General features: G+C 50.1%; 1 protein-coding gene across 1 annotated transcript in view; it reads right to left on the bottom strand.

Moving 5' to 3' along the window:
* Nucleotides 1–20,665, bottom strand: part of TNFRSF8 (TNF receptor superfamily member 8) — a 31,099-nt gene extending 10,434 nt beyond the window's left edge. Inside the window, exons 1-9 of the mRNA XM_021684372.1 lie at nt 20,563–20,665; nt 16,972–17,065; nt 16,452–16,651; nt 15,103–15,219; nt 11,946–12,095; nt 4,876–4,969; nt 4,529–4,674; nt 2,960–3,061; nt 2,785–2,838 (exon numbers count right to left, since the gene is read on the bottom strand). Of these exons, the coding sequence (XP_021540047.1) occupies nt 2,785–2,838; nt 2,960–3,061; nt 4,529–4,674; nt 4,876–4,969; nt 11,946–12,095; nt 15,103–15,219; nt 16,452–16,651; nt 16,972–17,065; nt 20,563–20,650 (1,045 nt within the window). The 5' untranslated portion in view covers nt 20,651–20,665. The remainder of the gene's footprint in view (nt 1–2,784; nt 2,839–2,959; nt 3,062–4,528; nt 4,675–4,875; nt 4,970–11,945; nt 12,096–15,102; nt 15,220–16,451; nt 16,652–16,971; nt 17,066–20,562) is intronic.
* Nucleotides 20,666–27,234: the final 6,569 nt, after the last annotated feature.

The following is a 27,234-nucleotide window of genomic DNA, read 5'->3' as shown; positions in this document are numbered from 1 at the left end:
AAGCCGGCCACGCCAGGAAAGGGACCGACCGGCTGGAACCTGGCGGGACGGCTGCCACCAGAGAAGCTCAGCGTCACTCCTGGCATCTTCCCGCCACCAAAGAAGCACGACCTGACTCCGGTCTCCATGAGGACGCACCAGGCAAACCCAAGGGGAGGGATGCCCACCAAGTCGGTGGTGGAATGCTCAAAAGTGGCAAGAGCACAAACGTGACAGAAAAGACAGGAACGGAGCCAGGCTGACAAGAGACGTGACAACCAGATGCAACACGAAATCCTGAACTGGATTCTTCTGCTGCAGAGGACATGGTTGGGACAAAGGATCTTAAATGAGGTCTGAGAATTCACCGGCGGTAACGCATCAGTGTGAATTCTGATTTTGATGGTGTAGTGACACGTATTTTTATACATCATATAAAAATACACCCCTGTTTGTATGACCACGCACTAAAGTATGTGGAGATGATAAGGCATTGAGTCACTAACTCATCTCAAAAAGTTCAGAAAAATAAGTTCTTTGTACTGTCCTTGTGACTCTCCTGTAAGCTTGAAATTGTTTCAAAACAACAAAAAAAATTTTTTTTCGACTTAAACCTGCCTGAAGTAACAGATAAGGACTTTAGTGTCCATTAGAATGAAGAATTTTAGTCAGTGTTTCTTAACCAGGCACGATTCCCACCCCCAGGTTGTTATTAACCAAGTGGCCTTAAACAAGTTCCTCCACCTTCCTGATTGCTCATCTGCGAAATGGGGATGAAAGCAGCAGGTGCCTCCCCGGTCCACTGTGCGTCTGCCCTCTGCAAAAGCTTGCCACCAAGGACACGGGCCATAAAGGCAAATCGACTCAAGAGATGGCTGGTAAGCGTTGTTGCTCCGGGACAGGGAGGGCTGGGGCATGCATCCCCACCCTGCCAGCCGTTAGTCCCTTGAAGCAACTGATGCTGGTCTGAACGCTCGGGAGAGCGAGGACCCGTTTCTGCATCCAGCAGAGAGCCACTTGGACGATGATCTGAACACTTGAATGAGCAAGCACGTGAATGAAAGCTCCTTTGCCCCTTCAGCACCCACTGCTCCAGAGGGAATAGGGCATCCACCTCGCTCCATCCGTTCTCATCCTGAGCCCCTGGATGCTTATCCTGGCCTCACCTTCCCTCCAGCTCGGGCCTGGGAACCCAGACCCTCCAGGGACCCGCCAGAAGCCAGAGGGCCAGAAACAGCCCCAAACAGGATGGCCGCCACTGAGTCTCAGGGCTTGGTTTCTCGTAGGTCTGCCTTCTTAAGGGAAGGTGCTTTTTTTTTCTTTTTCTCTCTCTCTCTCTTTTTCTCTGTGGCAAAACTGCCATCACGAAGGTTTGAAGAAAAAAATAAACTGACAGCAATGGAAATTCTAATACTAGAAAAATGTCAAGAAAGCAAACATGGGTTTCAATGAGACATTAAAGCTGACAGCTCATGGAAACAGGCTTGAAACTATCAAAACACAAAAACCCCCCTTGCTAAGAGCGCACAAGCACCTGCTGTGAAACTCATCAAATTCAAAACAGGCCTCAGTGGACAGGTTTTGTGCCCAAGTCCAAAGGCGGGCTGCAGTGACGGTCTCCGAGGGTCCTGGAGAGACGGCGGGGGGGTGGGGGCAAGAGGGCTGTGACCTGGCCCAAGACTGCCCCCTGGGCTCGTGGGTGGACACTGGAGGTGGACAAAGCTTGAGGGGAGGGAGGCGGAGGGGACAGGTCTGAGCCCTCCACAAACAAAGCCCGCAACCTCAAGGACCAGCGCCTGAGACTTGAGTCTCATCGGTTGTGTGGCCCTGGCCAGCTATCCACCTTTCTGAGCCTTGACTCCTTATGGAATGGAGACAGATCATCACCCACCTCCCTTGGGGTTCCCAGGTCGGTGAGAACCTCTATGGGAGCCTGCCTTGAAACCAGAAAGGGAAGCTCAGAAATTCGCGTTCACTCCTTCCCCTGTGGTCAGGGCCCAGCACACAGTAGGTGCTCAATCAGTGCTTATGGAGTGCTGACGAAGACCTTGCCCTGCCTGCAAATGGCTGCATAGGGGAGAAAAGCCGCACACGCACGCACGCACACACGTGCACACACACACACACACACACAACCAGGTGAGGGCTGGAAGTAGGTCAGGGGCTCTGACAGGTGGTCTGCAAAAGTTGGCCTGGAAGCTGGGCCGGGATCAGAGAGCCAGGGCCAGGGAGCGCTTCAGAACAGCGTAGATATCAGAAGGTCCTGAGATTCCTGGTGAGGAAAAAGGCCCCCAACACAGGCCGGCCCATCGGGCGACAGCAACCACCTCCTGCACCACACACCGTCTGAAGTGGGCCCCACCGTCCCCTTTTACAGTGAGGAAACTGAGGCACAGAGGAACAAAGAAACTCACTGGGGCCATACAGCTCGTAAGTAGCAGAACCAGGATTCCGGCCCTATCAGCCTGCCCTACAGACCCCTATGCCCCTCGCTGCCAGCAGAAGGGGCGCAGAGCAATGGGGAGGAAGGAAGGGGTAGGGAGGCCAGGAAGGAAGGGAAGGCATTCAGGAATGCCTCTCCAGGGGGTGGGCACTGTGGAGGAAAGAATGAGAGACAAGATGGATCTTAAACCTTCCTGCCAGCCCGCCATCTGAACGCTGCAGAGGACCGTGGAGGACGGGTCCCACCCGCGCTGCATTCCCGTTACAGATGAGCCTGTGCACAGAGGGAGCCCCAGACCCAGGGCCTCGAGCTGCTGTGTCCACGGGGCCCGAGTAGCCCCCTCTGGACATGTGGACACTTACCCATGGGCTCCAGCTTGGGCCGGAAGGTCTGGACAGGGTAGCAGAGGTGGAGCTCTGGAACGACAGAGGAGTTAGCTGGAGAGCCTCCGAGGGCCTCCGAGGGCAGCGCAGAGACCCGGCCAGCCCAGCGCGGGGCACCTGCCCTCCCCCAGGCCCCAGGGACACATCCACTCACTCTGCTGAATCCACTTCCTGCAGGCCCTCCGGTGGCACAGGAGGAAGGACACGGAGCCCAGGACCACCACCAGCAGCAGGACCGTCCAGAAGAGCACCGGCCCTGGAACACAGAGGCAGCCCTGCACCCTCTGCCCTGACGCTCAGGGGCTCTGAAGTCTACACCACGGCAGTGGGCCAGGGGCCTCCGCTGCAACCTCCCCACATGGTCCTCACCCCAGACTATGATCTCCTTCTCCTGGGACACAGACACCATCGGGACTGGCAGGACCCGGTCCTTCCCCAAGCAGGAACTGAGACCCAGACCCTCTGCCTCCCTGGTGCAGCCCTTATCCACCTGCCCTCCCTCCCCTGGCTCGAGGGGGCCCATCAGGGCAGCTAAACGGTTCACAGAAACAAACCATTTCTAGATTGTGAGAAATTGAGGAGTCGAGGAGTCAGAGGAAGGAACTGAGATCCAAAAGAACATGGTCTGGGGGCCGTGGGGGAGGGCCTATGCCAAGTGCAGCCCCGGGGCAGCCGGCAGCACGTTCAGTGTGGCTGGAGTCGGGGCGGGGGGGGGGGGGGGGGGCGGGTGGAGCAGCGAGGAGGGTGAAGTGGGGAGTCTGATAGGATTCCCAGCTCCCCTCCAGATGGGCAGGCACGGGGTCTTCTCTGCACATACACCCACTCAGCACCTGTTCCCTGAATATCACGTAGGCACCATTACCATCTCCTTTTACAAACGAGGGAAACTGAGGCTGGCAAAGATTAAGTAACTCACTAAAATGGCAAGGGGTAAACCGCAAGAATCACGGCTTGGGCCAGGCCAGGCCGGGCCGGGCCGGGCGGCTCCAGCGCCCACACACTTAACCGCTATGTGGGTATATTCTTTTACAACTTAACTCAGGACTTAACTTGTTCTTTTTCTTCCTTTGTCCCTTATGAAGATGGTGTATCCAATCACTGTTAAGTCCACGTTCAGGTGTTAAAAAGTGTAGGTGCCATGTATGTGCTTCTCAAACTTTAACATGCATGCAGATCTCCCGGGACCATGTTCCAATACAGACTGTGGTTCAGTGGGGCTGGGGTGCAGCCCTGAATTTGCTCTTCTAACAAGTTGCTGATGCTGCAAGTCCAGGGCTGCGCTTTGAGGTCGGCTGGCTGGAGGACTGCCGCCACCTCGTGTTTGACACTAGAACTGCAAGCCCCAAACCGAAGCCTACCTTAGAATGCCTCCAAGGAGCCCCGTAAGGTGCTAGCTACGTATACCCCACTGCTTACTGCCCTGCGTGGTCCGTGCGACAAAACTGAGGCTCAAAGGAATTAAGCAACTAGTCAAGGTCATGTCTTCGTTCTCCAAGTATTTTCTGAGTAGCAATTATGGGCCACGGGGATGAAGCTGTGAATAAAATCCCTGCCCGGAATCGAGGAACAATCACTAGCAAGTGACAGAGGCACATCCCCAGCTCACGAAGCCAGAAACCTGGGGTCAGCTCCGGTCTCCCCCACCCAGTGGAGGCTGCTGCCCAGGGAGAAGCCTCCCTCCTCCCGGCCCTCTGGGAGGCAGACGCTCCTCTCTAATAGTTACCTGAAACCAGAATGGGCTTTGCCGTGGAGGAGAAAGAGATGGGTGTGCTCGCTGATATGGGGGTGTCTCCCCAGGCGTGGGTGATGCCCCCTCCATGCTCCTGACTGATCTGGGGGTCTGCCGAGGACACCAGAGGGGCAGGGGCACTACCAGGAGAGAAGCCAGAAGTAAGACTGACGGTGGAGATGGAGAAAGGGAAGCGTGTGCTCAGGAACCATTCCCAGTGGTTCCAGCCCAGAGCCGGGCACACATCCTCCGAAATTACTTGCGACCTTGGCACAGAGACCCAGCCCAGGCCCCACCTCCAGCCCCAGCCCAGCTGCCCCCAAAAGGGGCCAGGGAGTCACCTGGTGGGTGTCTTGCTGTCCTCTGGGTTGGTGCTGCACTCAGGGCGGGCCTCGGAGGGAGGGAGCTCATCTGTGGCATCCCTCTCAGCTGCACCTGCAGGGAGTTGGTGTCAAGGAGCCATACCCACCCAGCAGGACTGGTAACTTCCAGGGGAGGTGGCATGGTGAGGCCAGAAGGACATGGCAGCCAGGTAGACTCAGGCTGGTGTCCTGACCCTCTTTCCTTCTCTCCCTCTTTCCTTCCCTCCACGCAACAACTCTTTATTGAGCACCTACTATGTATCAGGGACTGTCCTGGGAGCTGGGACATAGCAGTGAGCAAAAGAGACAAGATCCCTGTCAGGGGCCATTGCTGCGGTGTCTTGAGGGGGAGCTATCTAAGCAGAGGAAATCGAAGGCAGGGTGGTCCCTAGGTGGGGGAGGGAGGAGCGCGAGCACATGGGAGAGGCTGGTGAGCAGCCATGTTAAAACGTGTGCACGATGGTCCGTTGTACACAATTGTTCATAGCGGCATTCTTCATAGTAGCCAAAAAAGTGGAAACAACCCAAATGTCCATCAACTGGTAAATGGATAAATAAAACATAGTATACCTGTACCTGAATATTGTGTGGCAATAAAAGGGAACAATGCACTTATACACGCTACAGCATGCATGAACTTCAAACGTATCGTGTGCAGTGAGAGAAACCTGACACAGAGCCCATATTCTGGAAATGTCCAGAAAAGGTCCATCTAGAGGGACAGAGAGTAGGATCAGTGCTTGTACGAGCTGGGGACGGATACGGGGGTTGACTACTAAAGGCATGAGGTTTCTTAGATCATGGTGATGGTTTTACAACTTTGTAAATGTCTTTACAATCACTGAATTACACACTTAAAGCTAGTAGGTTCTGGGGTATGTCAAGCATACTGCAACAAAGCTGTTCTTAAAAATTAGGTCTTGCTCCCCAAAGCCAGGATTTAATTAGCAAGGGAATGGGATCGGTGCGGTAGGTTACACCCCCGGCCCCCCTCCTCAGGCGGGGAGGTGTCTGTGTCCCCGCCTCACCAAGGCCCTGTGACTCGGATGGTCAGTGGAGCAGGATGGAAGGAACAGTGTGCCTGTTCCCAGCCTGGGCCTTTCTGCACTTCCACCACGGCTGTAAGGAGAGGATGCTCTGCCAGGTGGTGGTCCCTGCTGGTCCCAGAAGTATGAGAAACACTCGAAACAAACCCAAACCAAACCTGTGAGCCCAGACAAGACAGCAAAGGCCCAGCTGACCAGGGGAGGAGAGCTGAGCCCTGACATGTCAGCGTTGTTTTCCACGTGTTATGCCTGCAGCTAGAGCTGGCTGAGACGGTCAGGCCTGTGTCTCGAAAGATCAAAGTGGAAAAGCTGCTCCTCATCTCCAGCCAACTGTGATCTCACAGGAAGGTGGCTTGGTGGCTCTAGCCTTTCTGATTTTATGTAAAAGAGAAACCTAATAAATACATATAAATAAATAAATGTAAATACTATCTCCTGATATTTAAACACAGCCTCAATTTTTTGAAAGTTCCTTTCTTTTGAAATCAACTTTATTAAGGCATAATTTATATAGAAGAAAATGTCCCCTCAGTTATACTGTTTGATGGGTTTTGAAGAATGTATCGTTCCATGTAACTGTACCTTCATTCAAGATCTAGAACATTCCCACCATCCCAGAAAGTTCCCTCGTAACCTTCTGCCGTAAATCCTCCTCCCACATTCAGGCAACCACTGGTCTACTTTATGTCACTATAGATTAGTGGGCCTGTTCTAGAATTTCATTAGACAGATTCAGGCAGTAAGTACTTTCTGGGGTCTGGCTTCTTTCTCTCAGCATAGTATTTCTGAAATTCACTTATGTTGCATGGAGTAGTCTTCCATTGTAGAGATGTACCACCATTTATTTATCCATTCACCAGTTGAGGGACATCAGGGTTGTTTCCAGTTTGAAGCTATTATAAATACGGCAGCTCTGAATGTGCTTGTACAAGTCTTTGTGAGGACATATAATTTCATTCCTCTTGACACTTCGGAGGGGGAAGCCTGTGCTGACCAGACAGAATGCCTCTGAGGACCCATTCAAAGATGGTCTCCTCTGATCTGACCCAGCCACTCTTTTTACAGATGGGAGAGAACCACAGCGCCAGACCTAGAGCCAGAAGGCAGGACTCCTGGGTTCCAGCCCACAGCACACTCCATTGGACCACGCCACCTCCTGCCCGGGGACTGAGCACAGTCTTACAAGTTTACAATTAACTGCTTTTCTAGGGTTAAGAAAACTGGCCCACATTTGAAGTAGGTCATGCCCAGCCACGATCCCTCTCTACCCCCATGTCCCTGGTGGCGGCACCCCTCCTCTGATGTGGTGCAAAGCAGATCCCCCACCCACACTCCTTTCCCTTCTGAAAAGCTTTTATGGTGCTTCTCAGATTCTTCCTGAAACACTTTGAAGAGAAAGTGAAGCAAGGATTAATTTTCTTCTTGGATTAGTAGTGTCCTGAGGAACTCTCCCCTTTGGGGGGGGGGGCGGTCTCCAAATAGATGCTATGTCTTTCCTCAGGGTCACCAGACTATTACCTGAATTAGTTGAAGCCTGCAGGCTTTAAGCTATGAGGAAGATGATACAATTTGCTATGATAATTTCTATTTATTTGCAAATCAGTATTTGATTAAGTTTAAAATGTCATTGGTTTCAACAAGAGTTGACTTTGAGAGGACTGGAGGAGTTCCTGTGTTGAAATATATCACCGTGGCTACCCCCACGTAGCACCATGAGGGGAAAGCCCTCTGGCCTCTCTCTAAGGCAGCCTCAGTCTGAGCTCCCACTGAAACACCTGCTGGAATCCAGCAACAGAACTGCTGTCCTGGGGCGCCTGGGTGGCTCAGTTGGTTAAGCCTCTGCCTTCGGCTCAGCTCATGATCCTGGGGTCCTGGATCGAGCCCCACGTCGGGCTCCCTGCTTAGTGGGGAGTCTGCTTGTCCCTCTCCCTCTGTCCCTCCAATCCCCACTCATGCTTTCTTTCACTATCTCTCTTTCTCAAATAAATAAAACCTTAAAAAAAAAAAAAAGTACTGCTGTCCTTCTCTAAGTGGAGAAGATGGACCCAGTGCTCCCTGGGTGCCTCTCAACCTCTCCATGTGTATCATACCTTACCTGTAGCCTTCCTCCTTCCTCCCTGGTTTAGTGACCCTCCCCTTTTCCTCCTCCTTTAAATCTGGAGGTGAGCAGAAGGTATTGTTTAGCCCCTACTTAGTCTGCCTGTGTTCTCTGGTAAGGGCCCACTGAAAGAGGGGAAAAAAAAAAAAAAAAAGAAACTACCCATTCTTACTCCCAATTTAGAACTAAAAAGGATATTATTTACCGGACTGAAATATTTCTCTTTAAATCCAAACACCTGATCCTCGGGCCATTTGAAGGAGAATGATCTTAGCATCAAGGTCAAATGGATTCTCTTTTAGTGCATCCAACAAGTGCTTAAAATCAGATGACATTTCATCTTCGTATCTGGAGTGTAAATTTCTTGTCAGCTTTTTATTTTCCCTAGAATTCTTAACTGCCTTTCATTTTCTTGTTGAGAAAAAAATAATGTGCCTTTACCATATCATCAAGTTTTTCAAACATACTACTCATGAAGTTTACTGAAATTCTTTCTTTCATTCCTGCAGACAAGACAATTCACTGGAGCCCTCCTTCATTTTTCTGTTCTTATCTGGCTCAACTGGTCTGCAATACAGCTGTCATACTGGGACTTCCCTGCTCTCCTGGGATAGAATCACTGTTTTCTAGAGTCATGGCTTTTGTTTTGTTTTGTTTTGAGCCCCTCATTTAGCCAAATAACATCTTCAAGTAACTTTCTAAGAGAGGACACATGAGGGAAAATCTTTCTGCCCTTTTATGTCTGAAAATGGTTTTTTTTTTTTTTTTTCCTGCTTTCAAACTTAATTGTATCTTAACCAAATAGAAAATTCTAGGTTCAGAACTAAGGAGGAGCTGATGTGGTTGGTAGAGAGTACTCCAGGCTGGAACTCAGGATCCTTGTGTTCCAGTTCTAGCTCTGGTCCTCTCCATCCATAAAACTAGGTGGGTAAGATCAGATCACGGGTGGTGACAGGCTTTGAATTGGCCCTCAAAGACATTCTGTGTGGCGAGCACAGTGATCTAGTCATCCATCTCCTAGGTATTTACTCGTGAGAGACGAAAATATATGTTTACACAGAGTTGTACAAGAATGTTTGTAACTGCTTTATTCATAACTGCTCCAAACTGGAAATAACCCAAATGTCTGCCAACTAGTGAATGGGTAAATAAATACATCTATTGTGTCTAGGTATGAGTAATCTTATTCATCCTGCTTGCTCTTGGTAGGTCCATCTGAAGTCTCATATTTTTCAGGTCAAGTATGCAAGGAGAGTTGGGGCATCACTGTGGGTACAAGGCCCGGAGCACTCAGGGACCAGGTCAAGAGGGCCGTAAGCGATGGGAATGCAGAAGACCCAAGGCTTGGGGTAGGTGTGCACAGAGGGAATTACGGCACTTCTGCTGACATGAGGCCTGGAGTACACCAGAGTCCCGTTGGGAGGGTCACACCAAGGTGGTCACCAGACCCAGGCTGGGGCTGTGAGGCTGCCCAGGGACTGTCTACTCTGGGAGCATGACTGGGGCAGGGCACGACCAGATGTCCCCACCCATGTGCTCTGCTGACAGAGGACACAGCAAGAACAAGAAGCAGATGCAGCCAAGAGAAGCCTCCTTCTTCCTACAATGGCTCCCCAGTGCCCTCTGGCACAGCTTATCATGTTCACTAGGAGAAATGCGTGAAGAGTCCCATACTTCACTGCACAGCAGGTACTGAAGGTGAATTGAGAGTTGAGAGGCAATACTTGGTAACAAGCACACTTTCCAAAAGCCTTTTTTGGTCCTCTTCTCTCTTACTGTTTCTTTTTCACGGCATTCTGTTCTCTCTTTATGGATGTGACAACTTCTTGAATTCTTCTGTGGACGCTAATTTAAAATTTTAAACGTCTATTCCTCTTCCTGAAGCCATTTCTATTGCTTCACCCACAGTTAGTTTTCTGTTAATGTATCTTGTTATTCTCCATCATGCAGCTGGTTTTCCTTAACAGTCTGAATAGCTTTACTGCTCACTCATTATTTAAAAGGACTCTGCTGAATATTCCAGTAGCTGGGGGGGGCGGGGGGGGTTCTTCTGCTGTGGGGCTAGCATGGCCTTTCCACAGCAGGTCTCTTCCCTGAGGAGGAGGGCCGTCTGGGAACTCTGGGCCCACAGTGGGGAGTGGGGGCCGGCAGTCTTCACTTCAGGGTGAGTTAGCAGGGGTAGCCTATCAACAGGCTACACTCAGAAACACACAGCCGAAGAGGGCTTTACACAGGGTGGTAATACCACCCCAGCAGCCCTGTTTCCCCAAATGCTCCTTCAGTGTCTTCAGCCAAAAAGTTGATGATTTTCACCAGAGGATGAAAACTCAAGCTCCATCTGTTCCACCTGCTCAGTGTCCATGGTGTACCAGAGTCTCAAGTTTCTAATTTTTAGTTTCAAGAGGAAGTCGCACGCCACTGCACTGTTCCATCCATCACCACTTCACTCCCATCTTTCCTTTTACTTGCCTGCTCTGAGCCCAGAGCCTCCATGGGGATCTTACAAGCAAGGTACCTCTCACTCTTCCTGCAGCACTCATGGAGTGAATTCTGGGGCGAGCTTTCCTCCCCCTTGTTTCATTTGTCACCACCCTCCCATCTGTTTTCTACCTTCTAGAAATTTGTTGAAATCTCTTGTCTGTGGATTAACCTTTCTTCCCCCCACCATCAAGAGTTCATATTTTTCTGCCCTCTGGCAAATGTCTACCATCTTCTTTTTTTTTCTTTGTTTTCGCTTGTTGTTGTTTTATTTAAGTAAACTCTATGCCCAACATGGGGTTCAAATTCACCACCCTAAGATCACGAGGTGCACACTCTACTGACTGAGTCAGCCAGGTGCCCCAAATGTCTACCATCTTGAGTTGGAACCGTCTTCAAAAATCTCATATTGCTCTACTTGACTCAATGAAACAGCCTTTCAAATAAGTGAAGATTTTACCAGCCCAACAATTCCAGAAGGAAGAATTTTTTTTAAATCATCAGAATCTCTTACCAAGGGGCACCTGGGTGGCTCAGGTCATGATCCCAGGGTCCCGGGATTGAGCCCCGCATCCGGCTCTCCACTCAGCGGGGAGCCTCCTTCTCCCTCTCCTTCTGCCTGCCACTCCACCTGCTTGTACTCTCTCTCTCCTTCTCTCTCTCTGCCAAATAAATAAAATCTTAAAAAAAAAAAAGTCCAGGGGCGCCTGGGTGGCTCAGTTGGTTAGGCGACTGCCTTCGGCTCAGGTCATGATCCTGGAGTCCCGGGATCGAGTCCCGCATCGGACTCCCTGCTCGGCGGGGAGTCTGCTTCTCCCTCTGATCTTCCCCCTCTCATGCTCTCTGTCTCCCATTCTCTCTCTCAGATAAATAAATAAAAAATTAAAAAAAAAAAATTAAAAAAAAAAAAAAAAAAAAGTCTGGGGCGCCTGGGTGGCTCAGTCGTTAAGCGTCTGCCTTCCGCTCGGATCATGATCCCAGAGTCCTGGGATCGAGCCCCACATCAGGCTCCCTGCTCAGTGGGAAGCCTGCTTCTCCCTCTCCCTCTCCCCCTACTTGTGTTCCCTCTCTCGCTGTCTCTCTCTCTGTCAAACAAATAAATAAAATCTTTAAAAAAAAAAAAAAAAGTCTTACGAAAATGCCAAATCTAGTTTTTTTTCAAGTTTTTTTTTTTTTTTTTGTAATCTCAACGTGGGGCTCGAACTCACAATCAAGAGTCACATGCTCTTCCAACTGAGCCAGCCAGGCACCCCCAGATCTAGATTTTATTCCACTTACCAGATCTAACTATCTAAACAAAACCAAAGCCCAAACCTGACCTAGTTAACAGTTAAGGTTGAAGGTCATTTGCCCAGTTGGGGGTGGAGAGAAGTTCAGCTGCAGAGGCACAGATTTCAGCCCCTTGGTTGGGGGTGCAGACAGCTTACCCTGGGGTTTGGTGACCATCCCTGGTGGGCAGACGGAGTGGGGGATACAGCGGGCACAGGAGTTGGTGGCTGATGTGGCACAGGACATGCCAGATCGACATTCGCAGACTCGAGAGGAGTTCCACGTGCACGGCGCCTTCTCCATCAGGTCTTCAAAGGGACACAGAGAAGGGTCATGAGGAAGGATCTGGGATGGCAAGGGCAGGGGGTCCAGAGACCCCCCCAGGAGAGCAGAGAAGCATCTGCCTGGAAGCAAACACTCATGTGACTATTCTGTTGAGCAGATCTTTTGGCACACTCAGAATAGGCTGAGTGGAGGAAAGTAGGAAAAAAAAAAAAAAAGAATATGTACTATATGATTATGTTCACAGAAAATGCTAGAAAACGCAAAATCTTCCGCAGTGACAGAAAGCAGAATGATGGCCTGGGAATGCAAGCAGGGTGAGCAATGGTGGGAGGGAGGATAAAGAACACGAGGACACTTTCTGGGGAAATCATTTTCCTTGATTGCGGGGACGGTTTCACAGCCTCACACTATGTCAAAATGTATCAAATGGCATATTTTGAACACGTGTGTTGCACTGCATGCCAATCCTATCGCAATAAAGCTGTTAAAAAGAAAACAATCTAGAGAACAGGGTAAGCAGGCCTGGGTATAGATGAACCCACACTGGCCGTGACTTGATCATTCTTTAAAACTGGGTGAAGTCCATAACCATTCCTGACTCTACTTCTGAATATGTTTGAAATTTTCAGTGATGGAGCGCCTCAGTGGGTTAAGTGTCTGCCTTCAGCTCAGGTCATGATCTTGGGATCCTGGGATGGAGCCCTGGGTCAGGCTCCATGCTCAGCAGCGAGTCTGCTTCTCCCTCTGCTCATCCCCCCCCACTCGTGCTCTCTCTCTCAAATAAATGAATAAAATCTTAAAAACAAAGAAATTTTCAATGATAAAAAGGGTTTTTTTTTTCCAAAATAAAAAAATAAAACGTTAGAGGTTTTGTAAAAGCAAGCATGTGATAATGCATTTACATATGCTTGGGAACACTTTATGTGCTCTAAATGGGTGAAAATAGAATGACCGCCTTAGTAGATTAGATAAATGTGACTTGCTCATGAGGACTTTTCTCAATCAACAGGATACTTAAGAGACCTCAAATGATAAAGAACCTCACAGTCTCTTCCTGAAACCTCTAGACAGAGTGGGCATTGGGGAGGATTTGGAGAATTTGTGTGGATGGCAAGAGTGAGCTCAGCAGTGAGAGAGATGACTTGGGACAGTGACAGCTATTATCACAATTATAGCTTTTAATATCATTGATTGTGTGCTAGGCAGTATTAATATCATTGAGTGGGGGGGGGGGGCCCTGGGTGGCTCAGTCAGTTAAGCATCTGACTCTTGGTCACGATCTCAGGGTTGTGAGATCGAGCCCCGCGTGGGGAATCTGCACTCAGTGAGGAGTCTGCTTGAAATTCCCTCCCTCTCCTTCTCCCCCCCCTCACCCCCACGTGCAAACTCTCTCTCTCAAAATAAATAAATAAAATCTTTTTTAAAAAATATCATTGAGTGCAAGCAAGGCAGCAGTAATACCATCGAGTGTGTGGGGGTCCTATTCTCAGCATTCTGCCCAGATTAACCTAGTTTAACCCATTTAATTCCTGCAACAGCTCTCTGAGAGAGTACTATTATTATGCCCATTGCAGATGAGGAAACTGAGGCACAGAGACGGTAAGAAACTTGCTTGTGTTTATAAGCTGCAAACTGGTAGAGCCAAGGTTCAAACCCAGGCTCTTGGGTTCCAGAGTCTGTGCTCTTGGCCCCTGTTTTCCACCCCACTGCTTCGCAGGGCTTTTATCCTTAGAGCTGAAGGAATTCTCAGACGCAGAGCCACCTCTTGTTTCTCTCTCTGTCATGGTGGCTATGACAGATTATATTTTTTCCAAAAATGGCCAGAGCAGTATTTCTGGCCCCGTCTGCTCTTCCAGGCCTCTGCCACTTACCCGTCGAGAAGTTCACTTTCTTCTCCTACCGTTGACTCTATTGGGATCTGTGACTGCCTCAAGAGGTAGAAACTGGTGGAAGTTACGCCATGTGACATCCAAGGAAAGGTCAGAAGAAGGGATAGGACTTGTCCCCACCCCTGCCCCATCCTTGGAATCCGGCCACCAGGCCTTGAGGAAGCCCCCAAGTTAGCCACCCAGAGGCCAACGCGGAAGGCAACCGAGGCCCCAGCCAGCAGTTGGCACCAACCCCAGACCCATGAATGAAAATGCTTTCAGATGATTCCCGCCTCCAGCCTTCACATTTTCCAGCTGAAACCGCAGACATCGTGGAGCAGAGACCAGCCGTCCCCTCAGTGTCCTGTCTGAATTCTGACCCACGGAATTCATGAGTACAATGAGTGCTTTGTTTTTTGCCACCACATTTTGAGAAAACTTGCTATGTGGCCTTAGTAACTGGAACGGTGTTCTTTCCTCTTTTGGCCTCCCTTGACTTCAGCCAGGGTGTGAAAGAAACCTTGGACAAGGAGACATAATCGCACACACCCGGCCCCTCTGTGAGGGTGCTGGGGCCGCACACAGCCACGGCAGTCCGGGGCCTGGGCAGCTTCCCCTGCCCTGCGCGGCTCTCATGGACACCGGGGGGACAGCTGGTGGTGCTGGGAGGCTGTGCTGAGCGGGTCATGTACACAGCAGTCATCCAGTGAGTGCCCGTCCTGAGCATGCTCTAAGGACAGTGCAGTGACTGACCAGAGCCCAGAGCCTCCAAGTGTAAACTCTGGCCCTGCTGCTCTTGAGGGCCTGTGGCCTTTGTAAGGCCTCAGTGTTCTCTGTACAATGGGGACAATCATAATCCACACACCAGAAGACAGCTACCGAAAATAACGAGACGAGCTTGGAACAGGTAGATAATAACGAATGTTTCCTTGCAAGTGTGAGCAAATGGAAGCTCTCTGAGAAGGGGTCACCCCCATCAACACCCCGCAATCAAGAATGGGACTCAGTAAAGGCCAACTGCTCAGAGACACCAGCGAGGTGAGCTAGGCTCCCGAAGGCTGAGCAGTCCCAGAATGAACTCAGGGTCCCCCAGCCCCAGATTCTCGGCTAAGACCCCCTGCTCCCAGGAAGGAGCCCCTGAAGGGGACGATGAGGCCCTTACCTCCAGAACAGGTCACACAGGCCTTGCAGCGGCCGTCCTTGTCCAGGTAGTAGTCGGGGTCACACTGCTTCCCACAGTCCGATGACCCCTGTGTGCACAGCTGCTGCGAGGTCAGCCCTGGGGAAGGAAGCAGAGAAGCTCCAGGCCGGGCCACCTTGGCAGAGGCCCCCACCTCCGCACCCAATCGCCACCTCCAGCTCCATGGCCAGCTCCCAAACTCCACATGTGTCAGATCAATCTTTCAGAGGGAGTCCTGAAGCCCAGAAAGGGAAGAAATGTATCTGGCTATTTCTAAACTGCAATCTTTTTTTTTTTTTTTAGATTTTATTTATTCCTTTTTCAGAGAGAGAGACAGAGCACAACAGGGGGAGCGGCAGGCAGAGGGAGAAGCAGGCTCCCCGCTGAGCAAGGAGCCCAATGAGGGACTCGATCCCAGGACCCCAGGATCATGACCTGACCTGAAGGCAGATGCTTAACTGACTGAGCCACCCAGGCACCCATGACTACATTAAAATTTAGAAACATCTCTCTAGGGGCGCCTGGGTGGCTCAGTCAGCTGAGTGTCGGACTCCTGATTTCAGCTCAGATCATGATCTCAGGGTCCTGGGATGAAGCCCCACATCAGGCTCTGCACTCCATGGGGAGTCTGCTTGAGGATTCTCTCACTCTCCCCTTGCTCACACATGTGCACACATGCACCTGCACACGCACTCTAATAAATAAATCTTTAAAAATAAAATTAAAAAACAACATCTCTTTAGCAAAGACACCATAAAGAGAATGAGAAGGCAAGCCACCGGGTGGGAGGAGGTCTTCTGCACACCACATGGGATGAAGGGCTCAAACCCAGAATTGTAAGAAGTCCTATTAAGAAGTCAACTAAAAAGACAAACAAACCCCAGAGAAATGAAAACATACATTCACACAAAGACTTGTTTTTCATTACAGCCAAAAAGAGGAAACAACCCAAATATCCAAAGACTACTGGATAAACGTGAGCCACCATGAAAGGCTAGTCAGTCATAAGCAGGAGCGAACTGAGGGCCCTGTCCGTTGCCGTGGGAACCAGGAGGGCATCAGATCAACACCTGCTCCCTGGCAAGCACCTCCGTGTCGCACTTAGGAGGCACTCAAGCTGTCAAACAGATGACTGCTTCCATGATCTGCTCTGGCCCTCGACGCCTTCAGCCTCCAGAGACCCGGAGACCCTCTTCTCCCCGGACCGGGAAAGACTGCAGCCCAGGGTCCCCCCACCACCGGCCCCCGGCCTGGACCACCCCACAGGGGTCGCCCGCCAACGACACGCTGTTGCCCTGGGAACCACCCCACAGCTTCTCTGGAGAACTCACCCGGATCGGGACTGGGCTTCCGCACCGAGGAGGCAGAGCTGGGGGCCCTGGTCATTTTGGAATCATTTTCCGGGGTGAGGGAAGCACCCCCTCCAGGAAGCGTGGTCCTGGCCTTGGAGCTTGCCGAGGAAGTCCCCAGGGGCCTGGCCTGGGGGGGCCTGCTGCCGAGAGAGAAGCCAGAAATGGCACTGCCAATTCTCCTGAGGGGGCAAACGGAGGTCTGTTCTCAAGGGCAACCATCTCCGCAGAGAAGGGGGCCCCCAGACCCCCTGCCCACAGCCTCTGGCAGCCCCACTGTCAGCTCCTGGGAGCAAGGACTGTGATTTCTAGGCTCTTCTCTCACGTGCTTAGGGAAGACTGAGCACATGGTGGGGCCTCAAATGGCTTGTGGGCTTGACAGAGAGGCACCCTGAAATCCTGACACTGTGGGCTGAACCCCACCCACACCACAGCCAGCTGGGCTCCGGGCATCCTGTGGGCCGGGACAGCCAAGTTCAGCTGGATGGGGAGAGGGAGTCACCTGGCGGGCGCCTGGCTGGCTTCGGGGCTGGTGCTGCAGTCAGGGCTGGTCACTGGGGAGGGTTCCTCACAGATGGTGTCCCTCTCTGCTGTACCTGCCGGAGGGGGGGGGGACAGCAATGCAGGAGTGACAGACGTCACGGAGGAGTCAGGAGATTCACTGAGACACACTGAGGAGACATCGTGGAGGAGCCTAAAGACTCTAGGCATAGATGTTTTACCACCACAACCCAGAGTCCGGAATGAGGTGCTTGGAAACGTAGCGGCCATCTGATGTTTGTGCCTGCCCAGTGTCCAGTCCCTGTTGCGGTAAAGCATCCCGATTTCCCCTGGGGAATACTCTCCAATCTCAGTATGTGTGTTCAGGGGCTGAGACTGACTCACATCCCTCCCTTCCAGGAGCAAACACAGAGCAGGCTGGACCCATCAATCCATTTGATTCCTCTGACCCTGATGAACTGGTTCAGGGACGGGCACATGACCCAAGGCATGCCCATGAGGTACAATACCAAGGTTTTGGTTTTGGTTCTTGAAAATGTAGGAAGGAGGAGCCGTCTTTCCTCCGGGGTTGGGTGGGAAGCAAGCCGGGAGCTGCTGGTAGGTGTCTTACAGATACCTACACATAGGGGAGGAGAGATGAGAAATAGCAAAAGACAGAGCTCCTGGATCCAGCCATGCCTGACACCACCCAGAGCGAGCCCCAGACTTTGCAGTTACATGAACCAAAAAATTTTGAGATTTTGTTACCAGCAACTCAAAGATTCCTAAAGAATACTGGGTGCAAGCGGAGTAAAGAGGAAAACACACAGCACTTTCTATAAGCAGATCTGAGTTCGCCTGATACTCTATCAGGTCCTCGCTGTACCCATCACACTGTGTGATATATAGTAAATGTCTAATAAACAGCATGTCCTCTTCCCCATCTGGACTCCTGTCCATTGCTTAGAAAGTGTCCCACATGTGGGATGTGGAGGTGACATGAGCAATGCGGGTGTGTCTTGTGCTTCTGAGTGCAGTGGGGTGATGAGGACTGGCTCAGATATTCCCTGCTCTGTAGTCTGGAGCAATTTACCCATCTCTGGACCTCAGTTTCCTCAGCTGTAAAAGACGGCTAATTCAGCCTGCTTGATGGAGTTCTGAGCCCTTCAGGAGAGAACACCTGCAGCTTAGCTATGGGCTGACTCCTAAGCAGAAACTACTTTCCATTTTACGGCTGGAGAGTTGCCCTGTGGGAGCATCCACAGGGGAGTCCAGGAGTTAGCCAGTGGCGCTGTCCCATAGAAATATGATGGGAATCACACATGTCATTTGAAATTGCCTAGTAACCACATTTTAAAAAGTAAAAAGAAACACGTGAAGTTAATTTATTTAACCCAATAGACCTAAAATAGGTCGGTAGATATTCAATATAAAAAAGAGTTAATGAGCTGTTTTATACTTTTGTCTACTAAGTGTTTGAAATCCAGTGAATATTCTACACTGACAGTGTATCTCAACACAAGGAGCCACATTTTAAATGCTCTCTGGCCGCATGTGGCCAGTGGGGACCGCTAGGGGCAGCACGGGTCCAGGGGCAGCAGAGAGAGGCCTCTGGCGCCACCACGTGGCAGTCGCAGGAACACCACGGAAAGGGCCTCACTGGCTGGAACAACAGACCTCCACTACTTTTCCCAGAGATGCAAGAGTTTCTGAGCTGGAAAGTCCCCCAAGGCCTTCTAGTGACAACGTCACATTTTACCGGTGGGAGACTGAAGCCCAGGATGGGGTGGGAACACGCCCCACACATGCAAAGCTAACAGTACCCCAGGTGTCTGATGCTCAGCCCAGAGCATTTTCCACTCCACCCCCTGGCCCTGCTTGTGGCCCTAGATGACCAGGAGCACCATAGGCATGGTCTTGGCCCTCACGAAGCTACGGCCCAGGGAGGGAGGCCAGCACTGATCAAACCAAGAGAGACACAAATGTTCATATCCATATTTGCGAAAAACACTGTGTGATAAGAGATCACAATGCAGACGTGACCTGTGACAAGTCGCAGGAGCCCTCTTGAGGAAGTGATGTCTGGACAGAGAGCTCAAGGCTGAGAAGCTGACTGAGTGAACAGGAGGGAAGCGTGTCCCAGGCAGAGGGAACCGCATGCACAAAGGCCTGGTAAGAGGGAGAAGCACCGCGCACCCACAGAATCAAAAGAGAGCAGACCAAGTGGGGCCAGGAAAGGAGGCACTGAGTCTGAGGCTGGAGGAAGGACAACATGCATGGCGCAGGACCACGTACAGGATCACATCCTGGAGACTGCCTTGGGAAGATGGAGTGGGTGCCCTTTCCCCTAGTCCTCCCACTAAAGACAGCTAAACGCCATGCGCATGTGTCTAAACAAAGAAGACTCTGAACAGTGGAGAGGAGAAGGCCTTGGAACCCAAGGAATGACACAGTGGTGAGTCCCTTGGGTTTTCTCTTTGTTCATCTATCCGAGACATGGAGCCACATAAGCCAGCAGCCCAGACATGCCAAACAGCACAGACTTTAAAAAAAGAAGTGCCTCCAAAAACCTGTTCTCTTCTGCCAAAGAATCATGTCATTATCGTTGGAGTAATGAGAAGATACTAAAGTGTTTTTTTTAGCATGTGTGTGTGTGTGTGTGTGTGTGCATGTGTGTTTGTGTGACAGAGAGAAAGAGAGAGAATCAGATTTGGTTTTGCAAGGGTGGCCCTGCCTGTCTGCCATTGGCAAGGAATGACAGGAGGAACTGGGGGTGAGGAATGGGAGACAGAATTAGGGGAGCAAATGCCATGGGACTGGGAGATGCGCTGGCTGTCGGGCGTGAGGGAAGGAAAGGAAGGAAGGACAGTGGGAGAGAGGGTGGTAAGGATGGGGCTTTGGAAAAGGACCGGGTTAGAAGTGGGAGTGTCATGGGCTGGGTACTGGCACTCTTCTCCCCAGTGGGCGTGGCTCCCTCTGATTCCATCTTGCCCCCTCCCCGGCCTGTGTGGCCGTGGCACCGCTATGGGCCATGGTCCGAAGCCCACCCACCCCCATGCCTCCCTTCTGAAAGGTGCCCTCAATACCACCCACACAGCATCCGTGCCCCTTACCTTCTTTCTGGCCACAAGCCTCCTTGTATTGTCAGAAAATTAGAAGCCCAGAGAGGGTAAGGAATTTGCCTGGGCTCACCCAGCAAGTTGGAAAAGAAACCCAAGTGTCTCAGCAACTCTAACTCGCAATGCCTCAATAGTGAGTTGGGGAAACTGGCCCTAATCCTCTGGGGAACTCCCAGGACAGAGACTTGAGGTTTGCTTCTTGTTTACCAGGCATCAGAGAACTTCTGCCCCGAGCCTCAAACCAATCCAAGACCTCATCCAGGCAGGCCTGTGCCTCCGGCCATCAGGGTCTCCTGAGCCAGGGACACAAAGTGCAGGGAAGGGGGCTCTGCAGTGGCTGGTGCACCTACAGGATCTCGAAAGGAGACAGCAGTCTGTCCAACAGGAAGGAGGAAGTGGGAGGTCGGAGGTCATTTGGAGATCTGGGGCAGTGGCGGGGGAGGGGTGCAGTTGGGCCCAGATCTTGGTGCTGGGCTGAGGGTGGGGATACTTACCCCGGAACCTGACGACCATCCCTGTGGGGCAGACGGAGTGGGGGATGCAGCGGGCACAGGTGTTGACGGCTGATGTGGCACAGAACATGCCAGGCCGGCACTCACAGACGCGGGAGGAATTCCCTGAGCACGGCACCTTCTCCACAAGATCATCTAAGGGACACAAAGAAGGGTCACAGGGCACAGGGGGAGGACGGGGAAGGGAGCTAGAGAACCCTCAGAGCCAGTTTGGCACGTGACAGAAGATGCCGCCTTGGCCTCCCATTGGGCAGGGAGCTGGCATGCTCAGCCCTTCTTTCCAGAGTGTTCCTGCAATGGTGGCAAGAAGCCAGGCGGGGCCAATGAGGCAGCCTCCACTTCCCCATCCAGATCCCCAGACGTCAGTACAATCATATTAAAAAGAAATTAATGCCCCCATTTTAAAATGGGCCAAAAAAAAAAAAAAAGACATGGGGAACACTTAAATGCATATTGCTACATGAAAGAAGCCAGTCTGAAGAGGCTACATGCCTTGTGATTCCAACTCTGTGACATTCTGGAAAAGACCAGACTATAGAGACATTAGAAAGATCAGAGGCTGCCAGGGGTTTGGGAGGAGGATCCTAAACCTAATATTCATGTCAGTATTGCTCGTAATAGCCAAAAAGTAGAAACGACCCAAATGTCCATCAACCGATGAACGGATAAACAAAATGTGGTCTATCCATACAATGCGATATTATTCAGCCACAAAAAGAAAGAACCCGTGTTACAACATGGATGAACCTTGAAAACACTGCAAAGTGAAAGAAGCCAGTCACTAAAAGCCATATATTAATGGCTCTGAAAGGTCCAAAGTAGGCAAATCCACACAGATAGAATGTAGAGTCGCGACTGGAAGGGAGTGGAATGAGAGGAGAATTGGGAGGGTAGGGATTTCTTTTGGGGGAGGTGGAAATTTTCTGAAGTCAGATAGTGGTGGTGGCTGCATATTGTGAATACAACAAAGCCACTGTATTGCACACTTTAAAATGGTGAATTTTAGGGGCGCCTGGCTGGCTGAGTCGGTAGAGCTCACCACTCTCGATCTCAGGGTCGTGAGTTCAAAGCCCATGTTGGGCGTAGAGCTTACTTGCAAGAATAAATAAGTAACTTAATTTTTAAAAATAAATAAAATGGTGTATTTTATCTCAAGAGAAAAAAAAAAATCACTGGTAGTAATCGGCAAATGCAAACATTCGTGGAAAGCTACATAAGGCATCCTTGGTCAACCAGAAATGGCGAAGGCTTCCTGAAACACAGAAGGCAGGTGGGGTTGCATGGAAGAAGAAGACCAAAGCCTTCAGCCCAAAATATACCCAAGAGGGTTCTTCTGGGAGAGGCTCGGTGGGGGGTGGGGGGTGGGGTTACTCCAGTCTCCCAGCGGGTACAGGGCAGGGGCAGGCCCCAGGGAAGCCGATAGGAATTGCAGCAGGAGCACCCAGCTGGGTCAGTCTCCCCACGCTTCTCATCCACTTATGCCACAGATCCAGAAGCCAAGCATCTCCCCCAGGAGACTCTTGGGTGAGGTAAACGAGACAGTGCCCCAGGGCTGGTCCTATGTGGGAGGAAGGGACCCTGCAGACCCAGAAGATCCGCCACTAAAGAATACATTCCCCTACCCCAGTGATCAGATACAATGTGTGCAGAAGCGTCACCAAACACGAGAGAAAACCAGCACCAGAAAAAAGACCTCCAAACTCAAAGAGAACTAACTCTCAAAAGAGCAGATTAAAAAAAAGAAAAAGAAAACAAAAACAAGAACAAAAACCACAGAACAAGCCGTTAGAATCAGTACAATTAATAGTCTCAGAAACTTGCAGCTATAAAACGGAATCCCCTGGAGCTCAAGGAAGGAGAGAAAGGAAATTGAAGCCATAAAAAAAGAATCCGCTGGAGCACAGTGCTGTATTTACCCATTCATTTCATGTTGGCCCACAGAAAGACTACATTTCCCAGCCTCCCTTGCAGTTGGGTTTGGATCATGTGACAGGATTCTAGCCAATGAGATGTGGACAAAAATGATAGGCGTTTCTCCCAGGCCTGGCCCCTAAAACCATCTCAAGAGGCTCTCTCATCTCTCTCTTCCTAGCTGTAGTGGCCCAGGAGTAGCCCCTAACTCTCGCCTGCACCCCAGGAGCAGTACTGAGCAGAGAATAAAGTCCTGAGAATTCTAGAAAATCTAAGGGAGAGGCAGACTGAGGGCAAACAGTAGACATCCCTAGAAAATTCAAGGAAAAAGCCCTTAGAGTAGCAGCCCAAACATAGTATCTCAGGCCTGGGCAAAGGTGGGAAAGGCTGCTGGACTTGCTTTCAGGAAGGCAGGCCCAGTGGAAATGAGCAGAGGCCCCGGGAGTGGGGTACACCTCTTTTCGGGTAGCAGGAGCTCTGGTAATGCCTCTGATGGAAGGGAAGACAGATCCCTTCCCCAGCAAGGACGACGCCCATCTCTGGCTGCACTCTGCCTCCCACCCAGGCCCTCCGGCTCCTAAAATCAGTTTCAAAAGTAATATTCGGGATTCCTCAAAAAATTAAACAGGATGACCACATGACCCAACAATTCCACTGCTAAGTATATACCCCAAAAGAACTGAAAGCAGGGACCTGAACAGATTATTGGCCGACGTACGTATACGGCAGCACTATTCACAACAGCTAAAAGGGAGAAGCACTACAGTGTTCATCAGCAGGAATGGATAAACCAAATGTCGTCGATCCATCCAATGGTGTATTAGCCTGAGGCCTGCTACAATGTCTTGAAGACATGATGCTCAGGGAAATAAGGCAGTCACAAAAGATAAATATTTTAGGATTCTACTTATATGAACTTCCTAGAGTAGTCAAATTCACAGAGTAGAATGGTAACTGCCAAAGGCTGGGGGCACCGTGCTAGGGAGCTACTGTTCAACAGGCCAGAGTTATAGCTGGGGCAAATGAACAAGTTCTGGAGCTGGGAAATGGTGAGAGTGTTGCCAAAAATGTGAATGCACTTGATGCCGCTGAACAGTACACTTAAAATGGTTACAGTGATCGGGCACCTGGGTGGCTCAGTCGGTTAAGCATCTGCCTTCAGTTTAGGTCATGATCCCGGGGTCCTGGGATGGAGTCCATGTTGGACTCCCTGCTCCACGGGAAGCCTGCTTCTCCCTCTCTCTCTCTTTTATAAATAAAATCTTTTTAAAAAATGGTTACAATGATCAATTTTATGTTATGTACATTTTACCACAGTACTTTTTAAAAGGAACGCTCAGCCCCCAGCTGAAGCTCTGAGCAGAAAAGACAAACCAGAGCCCAGTGAGGTGGGGCGGGTGTAAAGGAGAAGTCACACTGTATCAGGGCAGAAAGAAGGCAGTAACAGAGCTGCTGCCCCTGCTAAGCTTAAGCAAAAATAGAGAAGTGCAAACACACTATAGCAGTAAAGAAGGAAGGGAGGGAGAAGGGAAGACAGAAAAAGAAAGAGAAAGATCTAAAAGAGCCAGAAATACATTTTGGAAAGATAAAGAACCCACTCTAAAACAGAAGCAATCCCAAGAGTGCTTCACACTATAAAAGAAGTTAATAAGAATATAAATTCAGTGGGACGCCTGGGTGGCTCAGTCGGTTAAGCACCTGCCTTCAGCTCAGGTCATGATCCCAGGGTCCTGGGAATGAGTCCCACATTGGGCTCCTTGCTCAACGGGGAGCCTTCTTCCCCCTCTGCCTGCCACTCCCCCTGCTTGTGCACTCTCTCTCTGACAAATAAATAAATAAAATCTTTAAAAAAAAAAAAAAAGGTACAGGTACAGGTCAGTGAAATCTAACCAATCAAGCAATAAACCAAGTTAAAAATTCAGGAACAGAGAAGCTGTGTTCAATGTGCTCATAGTGCACAATGAGTAAGTTTAAATAGCAAAGTAAAGCTAACAGGCCAAGGGACTGAAGGTTACAGAAAAGAATATAAACACCACAGGCAATAACAAAGTAAAAAAAAAAATGTAAGTAAGTAATAAAAGTCAGGAAGAGGATAAGGAGGCAGCAAGCTAATTACTTCATTTTTCATTACAGGAAGCCAATCTACTCTATCCCATCCAAAAACTGAAACAAGCAGAACATGATTTTACCACAAGAGATAGTTATTCCTTTAATGATTTCCAACTGCTTCTTGATTTTCATAGCCTCTTCTTAATTTTAGAGGGTTTTATTTTTACAAACTGCTCTCTTGTGATTGTTTTATTTTCACTTTAGTTTCTTCCTTCTCTGATACATTTGAATAAAATTAAATGTAATCACTTGAACGTCATAAACAGTATGATCCCATCCTCTTAAAAATCCCTTTTCTCAGGGTGCCTGGGTGCCTGGTTGGTTGAGCGGCTGCCTTCAGTACAGGTCTCAGGTCCTGGGATCGAGGCCCACCTTGGGCTCCCTGCTCAGCGAGGAGTCTGCTTCTCCCTCTCCCTCTGCCCCTCCCTCTCGTGTGTGTGTGTGCGCACGCGCGCACACACTCGTGCTCTCTCGCTCTCTCAAATAAAGAAAATCTTTAAAAAAAATCCCTTTTCTCTATGTGTGTATAGTCTGTCTGGCTGCGAACATTCCCATTCTTCCCTCTATACAGAGATACAGAGAAGTGTCAGTCAGACATCCAACGAGGGGGAAGGGGGCAGAGCTGGCTTTCTTCCTCACACTTATGTATTGCTTGAATGTTTTATAATGAATGCCTATAACTTTCATTTAATACAATGCAGTCACTAATTTTAAAAACTTAAAGATATACCAAAGAAATGCTAACATAGACAAAGAAGAATGGCAATATTAATATCAAACAAAATGGAATTAAGGCAAATACACCGTAAGGAGCAAAGAGGTATATTTCATGCTGGTGAAAGGTCCAACACACCAAGAAAACACAGTATTCATGAACATTGTACCTAATAACAGCTTTGACATATAGAGAGGAAAAATAAACAGAACACAATGAAAATCTGATGAAAAACAAGCACAGGGGAGATAGATTTTACACATCTATCTTAGACGTCAACCTTTGGGAAGGTGACAAAAATAAGAATGCAAAAATAAAGAATGCATATTATTTCGGGGGACTTAGCTGGCTCAGTCGATAGAGCATGTGATTCTTAATCTTGGGGTCGTGAGTTCGAGCCCCACGTTGGGTGCGGAGATTCCTTAATAAACTTAAAAAATCATTTTGAAAGAATGCATATTATTAAAATAACACAATTAACAAGCTTGATCTGATAGGTATATAGAGAATTTTGTACCTAACAAACAGAACACACATTTTTTCCCCCAAACACACTAAACATGGTTTAAAAATATGAACATTAGGGTGCAAGAAATCTCAACAAATTTCCCAACCCCACCCCACAAAAAACCCACACAAGACAAAACAAACACCAGAGAGCACACAAACCACATTCAAAAACTATAATAAGAAATTGACAGTGAAAGTGCTATGGGAAGCCTCCTCCTGGAAGCACTTGTGGTCTTAAGTAAAGAACACAGCTCTTGGTGTCAGACAGACAGCTCAAACTCCAGATCTGCCACTTACCAGGCTTTTGTAACTTTGGCAAGGCCCTTCACCTGCCTAAGTCTGGGTTTCCTCACTGTAAAGCAGGGATAAGAAAAGACTTTCCTCCCCCACCCCCCGCCCTGGCTGGCTCAGTCTGTAGAGCATGCGACTCTTCATCTCAGGGACATGGGTTTGAGCCCCAAGTTGGGCAGAGAGATTACTTTAAAAAAAGAAAAAAAAAATCTCAGAGGGGTTTTGTGAAGATTAAACTCAATAAATGTGAGTTCCTCCCTTGAAGAAACATGTTAAGGAAGTCTCTCTAAAAACGGATGCAAAACTTCATGGCTGATATCAATTCACAAATTCAGAGGGGTAAACTGAGGCACCAGGGGGCCAACTCAGAGTCCAGGCACCAAATCCTGATGCTCCCCACCTTCTCTGCCTACTCCCCCCCCAAAAGGCCTCCCCTCCCCCGAAGCTGCCCCTGGAGGGGAGAACAAGGCCCTTACCTCCAGAACAGGTCACACAGGCCTTGCAGCGGCCGTCCCTGTCCAGGTAGTAGTCGGGATCACACTGCTTCCTGCAGTCAGATGACCCCTGTGCGCACGGCTGCTGCGAGGTCAGCCCTGGGGAAGGAAGCAGAGAAGCTCCAGGCCAAGCCGCCTTGGCGAAGACCTCACCTCCCCAGACTTGACCTCTCATCCCTAAAGCCCTTCCCAGCTCCACCCCTACGCCCTCCAAACGTGGTAGTCCAGCTATCGGGTTCTACATGGAGGCGTTGCCGGGGACAGAGCAGACCTTGCCTAACTAAGGTCAGCGGGCAGGCGGGAGCAGCAGCACAGATTGGGTGGAAGACCTGGGCCTGGGGGTTCCAACTGCGTGGCTTGGGCAAGTTCCATGACTCATGGGCACCATGACGTTAACAGGATCCCCCTGTTCGGGTTGTTGAGCCAGGTAAACGGATTGTGAAAATAAACAGGTGTGCTTAGCAAAAGCGCTGGAGGAGCACCGGCTGCTGTCATTCGGGCAGGAGTCCTGTTTCCCTGCAGGAACGGGGGAGCCCTAAGGCCCTAGACCCTGAGGAGCCTCAGCCAGCCTGACTGCAGTCCCTGACTCCCATTACACAAGGATGGGAGATGCACGGCGTTGAC

This window comes from Neomonachus schauinslandi, chromosome 4 (assembly GCF_002201575.2).
Source record: "Neomonachus schauinslandi chromosome 4, ASM220157v2, whole genome shotgun sequence".
NCBI lineage: Eukaryota > Metazoa > Chordata > Mammalia > Carnivora > Phocidae > Neomonachus > Neomonachus schauinslandi.
The sequence above is the reverse complement of the archived record's forward strand: the minus strand, read 5'-3'. Positions and strand labels throughout refer to the sequence as shown.